The sequence below is a fragment of the Cebus imitator genome, unplaced genomic scaffold (genome assembly GCF_001604975.1).
Source record: "Cebus imitator isolate Cc_AM_T3 unplaced genomic scaffold, Cebus_imitator-1.0 Scaffold121, whole genome shotgun sequence".
Classification (NCBI taxonomy): Eukaryota; Metazoa; Chordata; class Mammalia; order Primates; family Cebidae; genus Cebus; species Cebus imitator.
In genome coordinates this window covers 1855172-1864056 of record NW_016107436.1, presented here as the reverse complement: position 1 = coordinate 1864056, position 8885 = coordinate 1855172, and the positions used below count along the sequence as shown (strand labels likewise).

Sequence of the window (8885 nt, the reverse complement as noted above, 5' to 3'; positions counted from 1 at the left end):
TTTTTTGAGTTCAACTCTTGTCGTCCAGGGTGGAGTGCAATGGTGCAAACTCAGCTCACTGCAACCTCCACCTCTCAGGCTCAGGCAATTCTCCTGCCTCAGCATCCGAAGAGCTGGGATTACAGGAGTGCACCACCACATCCGGCTAATTTTTGTACTTGTACTAGAGACCCGGTTTCACCATGGTGCGCAGGCTGGTTTTGAACTCCTAACCTCAGGTGATCCACCTGCCTTGGACTACAGGCATGAGCCATCGCACCCGGCCCTACAGACACTATTATTTAAAGTTCTTGGTCAAGTGCCAGCTAACTACTTGACTACCCTGCAGAGAAATTTACAGAACTTCTCATCAGTTTTTCAGAGTTCTACTCTTAAATACAAATAACAGGATCAGGCACAGTTGATGGATTATTGAGGCCTAGGCGGGCAGATCACTTGAAGTCAGGAGTTCGGGATCAGGCCAGACAACACGGCAAAACCCTGTCACTACTAAAAATGGAAAAATTAGCCAAGCATGGTGGCGTAGGCCTCTAATCTCAGCTACTTCGGTGGCTGAGGCATAAGAATCGCTTGAACCCAGGAGGCAGAAATTGCAGTGAGCCAAGACTGCACCACTGCACTCTAGCCTAAACAATAGAGCAAGACTCCAACTCAAAAAAAAAAAAGGATAATAAATGACATCAGACGTCAGACATCTAAGGAAGGCCTTTAACATGGAACAAAGTGACTAAAACTGACTAAATCAAAGAAAACAGGAACTCAAAACAGAACATGCATAAAACAAAAGAACAGTTCAAAGAATCATAATTAAAAATCTCAGAGAGGTGAGCATGGCGGCTCACACCAGTAATCCTAGCACTTTGGGAGGCCGAGGTGGACGGATTGCCTGAGGTCAGGAGTTCAAGACCAGTCTGGCCAACATGGTAAAACCCCATCTCTGCTAAAATTACAAAAATTAGCCAGGTGCGGTGGCACGCCTGTAGTTCCAGCTACTCAGGAGGCTGAGGCAGGAGAATGGCTTGAACCTGGGAGGCAGAGGTTGCAGTGGGCCGAGATCATGCCACTGCACTCAAACCTGCACAACAGACTGAGACTCTGTCTCGAAAAAATAATAAAATTAAAAATAAAATAAAACTCCCAGAAGTATAAGAAAAGATATGGTACTCATAAAACAGGTTGCTATAAAACAAAAACAACAGGAAGAATTCTGGAGAATCACAAATACAATAGCTTTAAAAAAATTAGTAGAAGAAAAAAAACAAAAAAGAAAAAAAACGAAAAAAAAGAAAAAAAAATTAGTAGAAGAAAGTAAACAATAAGACAAAGAAATGGAAACACGGAAAAAATAAGAAAAATCAGATGATCAGTCCAGGAGATCCAACATCCAACAAATTGCAATTCCAAGAAAACAGTGGGAAGGAAATTATCAAAGAAATCACATAAGAAAATTTCCTAGAACTGAAAAACTAAAGCTTTAAAATTAAAATAATAAAAATAGGCTGGGCACAGTGACACATGCCTGTAAACCCAGCACCTTAGGAGCGAAAACAGAAGAACTGCTTGAGGCTATGAGTTCCAGACCAGCCTGGGAAACACAGCAAGATCTCAACTCTACAAAACATTTTTAAAATGAACTGGGCATGGTGGCATGCGTCTATCGTCCTGGCTACTCAGAAGTTGAGGCAGAAGGATCACTTGAGCCCAGGAGTTAGAGGTTACAGTGAGGTATAATCACACCACCTCACTCCAGCCTGGGAAACAGACTGAGACGCTGTCTCTTAAAAATAAATAATTAAATTAAATAGGTTGGGTGCGGTGGGCGATACCCGTAATCCAATCCCAGCACTTTGGGTGTCCAAGGCAGATGGATCACTCGAGCCCAGGAGTTCAACACCAGCCTGGGCAACACGGTGAGTGCCCATCTCTACATTTGTCAACTAGCCAGGCCTGGTGGTACATGCCTGTGGTCCCAGCTACTCAGGAGACTGAGGCGGGGAAATAGCTTGAGCCCAGGAGTTTGAGGCTGCAGTAAGCTATGACTATGTCACTTGCACTCCTAAGTGACAGGGCAAGACCCTGTCTCAAAACTAACTAAATAAAAACAATAATAGAAGTCAAAGCAAGACACATTACTATAAAAATTTAGATAATAAATAAAGAGGAAATCTTAAATATTTCCACAGAAAAACAGGCCACATGTAAAGGACTGGAAATCAGAATGTCAAAGGGCTTCAACAGAAACCCTCAAATATAGAAGAAAATGGTGCAAAATTCTAAGTGAAAATAATTTTCAAATCTAATAATATACCCAAAGAATCAAATAAATATAAACGTAAAGAAATTCTCAAATAAGCAATATGGATACTTTTGATTAGAAATGCATCTTTACATTTTCTCCCTTTTCTCAGGGAGCCACTAGTATAGTCACCAAACAAGGTCATAAACAAAGAAAAAGGAGAAAAAGAAAGACACGGGATCCAGGAAACAAAAGATCCAACACTGAGGGAGCCAAGAGGATTCCAAGGATTGTGTTGAAGAAGGAGTCCAGTCATAACAATTATGACTAAAGAGCTACCAACTACCAGTCCAGATGAGAACAGGTGGATAGACAGTTCCTAAGACACGCCTTTGGGAAATAAATGGAACTAATAGATTACATTACAAGTCTGATCAAAGACTTACCTTATAAGTCTGATGACTAAAAGGTGTTTTACAAAGTTGTTGGAAGGTATCAGAGGACAACAGTAGATTCAAGGAAAGCAAAGCAAAAGGAGAGAATGAGGATAAAGGAGTGTGAAGTAAACAAAATTAAAATCCTTAACTCTCATAAAATAAAATTAATACAGCCAGGCACAGTGGCTCATGTCTGTAATCCCAGCACTTTGGGAGGCCAAGGCAAGTGGATCACCCGAAGTCAGGAGTTCAAGACCAGCCTGGCCAACATGGTGAAACCCTGTCTATAAAAAAAATACAAAAATTAGCCAGGCATGGTGGTGTGTGCCTGTAATTCCAGCTACCAAGGAGGCTGAGGCAGGAGAATCTCTTGAACCCAGGAGGCGGAGGTTGCAGTGAGCTGAGATTGCTCCACTGCACTCCAGCCTGGACAACAGAGCGAGACTCCATCTCAAAAAAAAAAAAAAGGAAATAGCAGTACATGTTTATTACTTAGAAATAAGGAGGAGGAGACCAGAAACAGCAAAGAGTTACCTCAGCAAAGAACTATAAGAGCTCTCTTTTCCACCCTCACCAAGCAGAAATAAAATAGGAATAACAGTAATGAAACATACCTGACATTCTAAGAGGTATTATAATTGTGTTAGAAATACAGTTCTTTTTTTCTATAAGAGACTGGGTCTTGATACACTGCTCAGACTACCCTTCAACTCCCAAGCTCAAGCAATCCTCCTGCCTCAACCTCCCAAGTAACTGGGACCACAGGTGTGCACCACTGTACCTGGCTTGAGATACATTTTTTTTTTTACTGCAAATTTTAGGCCAAAATGTGACAGCAATTAAAAATATGGTGTGATCACTTCTCGGCCTTTCGGCTAAGATCAAGTGTAAAAATATGGTGTGACAGGACTAAAAAGGGGGAGTGGAAATCACCTTTTTAAGCACCTTCATGGCAAATATTTTCCCAGTATTTGCTCCTGTTACTTTTCGTACTTGAAAAACCTGGATTAAAAAAAAGTGTGTGTTATTCAAAGGCAAACTATGTCAGTCACACTCCCTTAATTCCTAGTTATCAGAAACATATGTCACAGCAGTTTATATTATAAAAACTATGTGCAAAAATGATCAGCCAAAAGAACAGACCACATTAATGATCATGACCTTCCTGTTTGTTCTGCTGCCATCTGGTGGTAACGTTGGACAATGACCATCTAATAATAAACAGTTACTTTATACTAATATACAAAATCCTACTTAGAACAAGCTATAAACAGTGTTCCCAGAAGCATAATGCCACCTTAAAAATTATAAAATATTTCATAAATTTCTTCCAATGGTGCCACTGTTCTTGCTTCATATAAGACTATTTAAAAATAGTTGACAGGAAATTACTGATTACTTATTACTTAAAATAGCCAGTAATTATATTTGGCCCTCTGAATCTATAGGTTCAGCAGCCACCAATTCAACCAACTGCAGAATGAAAATACTTGGTGGCGGGGAGCCAGGCGAGGTGGCTCACACTTGCAATCCCAGGCCAAGGTGGGTGGATTACAAGGTCAGGAGTTCAAGACCAGCCTGGCCAACAGAGTGAAACCCCGTCTCCACTAAAAATACAAAAATTAGCTGGGCGCGGTGGCAGGCGCCTTTAATCCCAGCTACTTGGGAGGCTGAGGCAGGAGAATCGCTTGGACCCGGGAGGTGGTGGTTGCAGTGAGCCGAGATGGCACCACTGCACTCTAGCCTGGACAACAGAGCCAGACTCTGTCTCAAAAAAAAAAAAGAAAGAAAACACTTGGGGGAAAAAAATCAATAAACAACACAAACAATAAAAAAAAAAATACAAATATGGCAGGCACAGTGGCTCCTACCTGTAATCCCAGCACTTTGGGAGGCCAACTCCCAAAGGCTGATCACCTGAGGTCAGGAGTTCAAGACCAGCCTGGCTAACATGATGAAAACCCTTCTCTACTAAAAATACAAAAATTAGCTGGGCATGGTGGTATGCATCCGTAATCCCAGCCACTTGGAGGCTTAGGCAGAGAATTGCTTGAACCCAGGAGGCAGAGGTTGCAGTGAGCCGAGATCATGCCACTGCACTCTAGCCTGAGGGAAAGAGCAAGGCTGTGTCTCAAAAAATAGAAAAAATAAAATAATAAAGTATACGGGAGGATGTGTATAGCTTATATGCAAATACTATGCCATTTTATATAAGGCACTTGAACATCAGCAGATTTTGTTATCTGCAAAGGTCTTGGAACCACTCTCCCATACTGAAAGACAACTATAAACATGGTCATGCAAAACCTAAAATATGTGAGATTCAAAGTGCATGTGTTGCACATTCAGGATGATTAGAACATATTAGAATGTGTTCTTAAGCGTAAGAATAGATTACAAATATCTACTTTGGAAAACTTATACTTCACAATAGCAAAAATAGTTCTTAAAACTTAATCCTAACCAAATTGTTATCTAAATTCTATCTTTTAATGGAGAATAGATTGGTATAAGTATTTTTTTGTTTGTTTGTTTGTTTGTTTGTTTTTTCCTTCTTTTTTTTTTTTGAGACGGAGTTTCGNTTTTTTGAGACGGAGTTTCGCTCTTGTTACCCAGGCTGGAGTGCAATGGCACGATCTCGGCTCACCGCAACCTCCGCCTCCTGGGTTCAGGCAATTCTCCTGCCCCAGCCTCCCGAGTAGCTGGGGCTACAGGCACACACCACCATGCCCAGCTAATTTTTTGTATTTTTAGTAGAGACGGGGTTTCACCATGTTGACCAGGATGGTCTCGATCTCATCCTGATCTCTTGATCCACCCACCTCGGCCTCCCAAAGTGCTGGGATTACAGGCTTGAGCCACCGCGCCCGGCCTGTTTGTTTGTTTTCGAGACAGAGTCTTGCTCTGTCACCAGGCTGGAGTGCAGTGGTACGATCTTGGCTCATTACAACCTCCACCTGCCAGGTTCAAGCGATTCTCTGGCCTCAGCCTCCCAAGTAGCTGGCATTATAGGCGCTCACCACCACATCCAGCTAAGTTTTTTATTTTCAGTAGAGATGGAGTTTCACCATATTGGCCAGGATGGTCTTGATCTCCTGACCTTGTGATCCACCTGCCTCGGCCTCCCAAAGTACTGGGATTACAGGCGTGAACCACCATGGCCGGCCAGCTTGGTATAAAAATTCTTGGGCAGAACTCATAAAAGTGATATGTTAAGTTTTAAAGTCTTGGGAAAAACTGTGAAACTAAGTAGTTTTCTTCTCTCTTTTTATATTTCTTCAGCTTCCCCAACTCTAATGCTCCAGACAACCAGTTTCGATAACAAACTGGTTGTCAGTAATAGATAACAAGTCAGAGTGCCATGCCTCTTGTAAGCAAGATGGGGTTTATTTTTAAAGAAGATACCACGTAACCAAAGTAAAAAATGAAACCTCTAATAATAGACTTTGCCTGGTACAGCTGCCTGTTTATTTATTCTACAAATATTGACTGAGTACCTACTATGTGCCAGGCTTTTACATGTGTGGTGTCATCAAGAGAAGGGAAAACTGAACTTCTGCACATCCCTCAAACAAACCAGCCAAGTGGTCATGATCACAGCCTTTGCTGACAGCTGACAAAGACTGAAGATGACTGCTGGAACCTGGGTATAAAAATCAATCTAGTCAAGACAGACACCAGGTCTCATTTCAAAAATATTGCCTACCTTTCCATAGCCCCCTTTACCAAGTACCCGAAGTAGCTCAAAACATTCTGGTCTGATTTTTTCCGGCCCTCTGTTCACACTAGTTTCTGAGATTTCAAATTTCTCACAATGTTCCATGCCACTGGGAAGAAAAGCAAAACCCAAAGTAAATTTGCAGGAAGTTAAATTACTTTCAGCATACAGCCAAGACAAAGGAGAAAGAGAACGTAATCTAATTAAGGGAAAGTAAAAAAGGTATATGCCAGCAAATATATTATCTGTGCTCTACACAACCTGAACAGCAGGTCAAGATTAGGGTGGCCTGATTATTGTTTACCTCGTTGTTCACAGAATGTGCAATCAATTATTTATTTATTTTTTAAATGTTTATTTTATGTACAAAGAGGTATCATGGTTTTTCATTGGGTAGATGCCTTGGATAATCCATTCAAGGAAGATCACTTAGTCCAACTTAATGAAACCTATATCCTTCCTGTACTGATAGAAACATTGGCAGCACATATTGAGGCTGTATTTCTGGATCAGACCTTGCCAGTTTGAGCAGATGCAACAAAAAAAGAACCCTAACTGAATTTTCACAGGTGACTCCAGTACAGCTGCTGATGATTCATCTTGCTCTTAAGAGTGCAACGAAGTAAAAGAAGACAATTATTTGTTTTCATAAGCATCAAGCACCCCAAAACTAAGGTAAGTTAGAACAAATTTATTAAGCTGGCAAAGGAAAAAAGTCTTCTAGTTATTCAAATTTAGTTCATTCAAAATATCTTTGAAATTAGGTATTATCCAACCTCATTTGGCAATGTCAGCAGAAAATCCGGGATCTTTCCAAAACTACCCAATGAGTTCACATCACGGTATAAAACTTCTTGCTAACAAACTCATCCATGCATCTATGTCCATTTTTCCAAGTTATTAGCTTGATTTAAAGAATCCAACAGGCATGGTGGCTCATGCCTGTAATCCCAGCACTTTGGGAGGCTGAGGTGGACAGAACACTTGAGGTTGGGAGTTCGAGACCATCCTGGCCAACGTGGTAAAACCCTGTCCCTACTAAAAATACAAGAATTAGCTGGTGTGGTGGTGCACGCCTGTAGTGCCAGCTACTTGAGAGGCTGAGGCAGGACAATTGCTTGAACTCAGGAGGCAGAGTTTGCAGTGAGCCAAGATTGTACCACTGCACTCCAGCCTGGGTGACAGAGGGAGACTCCGCCTACAAAAAAACAAAAATAAAGACTCCAAAAGGGGTAGCTATTGTCTCTGTCATTTAAATGGTTTCTACATTAGTGACCTATCTTCGCACTCTCCTCCTATACCAAGACTTTTTATTTGAGAGTACAATAAAGAGCAGATTAATCACCATACTCACCTAATGGAGCTTGTCTAAAATGACTTAAGATTACATGATTTTCTTTCCTTTTTTTTTTTTCTGAAACAAAGTCTTGCTCTGTCACCCAGACTGGAGTGTAGCGGTGCAATCTTGGCTCACAGCAGCCTCTACCTCCTGGGTTCAAGTGATTCTCTTGTCTCAGTCTCCCCAGTAGCTGGGGTTACGGGTGCATGCCATAACACCTGGCTAATTTTTGAATTTTTAGAAAAGACAGGGTTTCACTATGTCGGCCAGGCTGGTCTTGAACTCCTGACATCAAATAATCTGCCCACTCTGGCCTCCCAAAGTACTGGGGATTATAGGTGTGGGCCACCATGCCCAGCCAGACTGCATGAATTTCTGTTTGAATGATGTTATGAATTTCTGTTTGTATATTAAAGCAAAACATAAACTATTTGACTTTTTGAGGCATTTCTACAAATTTTTCTGTTAAGAAAAGGTTAAAAACATGGCTCTCTACATTCAACTAAAAACTCAGATTCATATTCAGTACTCTGAATTTGAAATAATATCTTTTCCTCAAAATCCATATATAATCTCAAAACTCTGATAGGTTATAATATTGATCAGATTTTGGTGTCAAATTTAATACATCAAGTTGATAAATATGACTCTACATATTTAAGAACAGGTTACTGGAATCACATGATTGCTACGTAATAGAACTGATATAACCTACTTGTAAGAAAGACAGCACAATGAAAATCTCTTCATATAAACTTACAGTTCATATGGTCCAACTCCCCCATGGTCCATGCTTTCATTTAACTGACCCTGAAAAATATGTTAAAGTTTCAGAAATAATCTCATAAATATAAAATTTTGAAGTTTAATTCTTTGCCTCAAAATTAAAAGAGAATGAATGAAATAAACCAGCCTAACAGTTCTCTGTACTTCAACGAACAGGCAAATATGGTGATGAACAAAAATCAAGTACACATACAACACTATGGGAATTTCACTATCAATTATTTTACAAATAGAGATGAAGTCTCTCTACGTTGCCCAAACTGGAATACAGTCAGTAGCTATTCAGGGGTATGATCACAGCATACCACAGGCTTAAACTCCTCAAGTGATTCTTCTGCCTCAGCGTCCCAAGTAGCTGGGAATACAGGC

General features: G+C 40.7%; 1 protein-coding gene across 8 annotated transcripts in view; it reads right to left on the bottom strand.

Annotated features, from left to right (window-relative positions):
• RPS6KB1 (ribosomal protein S6 kinase B1) overlaps positions 1–8885 on the bottom strand; it is a 63856-nt gene that overhangs the window by 35049 nt on the left and 19922 nt on the right. For all 8 annotated transcript variants that reach the window (XR_005202034.1, XR_005202035.1, XM_017539821.2 and 5 more), the window contains 3 exons: positions 8491–8540; positions 6380–6500; positions 3607–3675 (listed from right to left, as the gene is read on the bottom strand). Coding sequence is in view for 6 of the 8 variants with exons in the window: in XM_017539821.2 (XP_017395310.1) it covers positions 3607–3675; positions 6380–6500; positions 8491–8540 (240 nt within the window). In the remaining 2 variants the exon portion in view is untranslated. The remainder of the gene's footprint in view (positions 1–3606; positions 3676–6379; positions 6501–8490; positions 8541–8885) is intronic.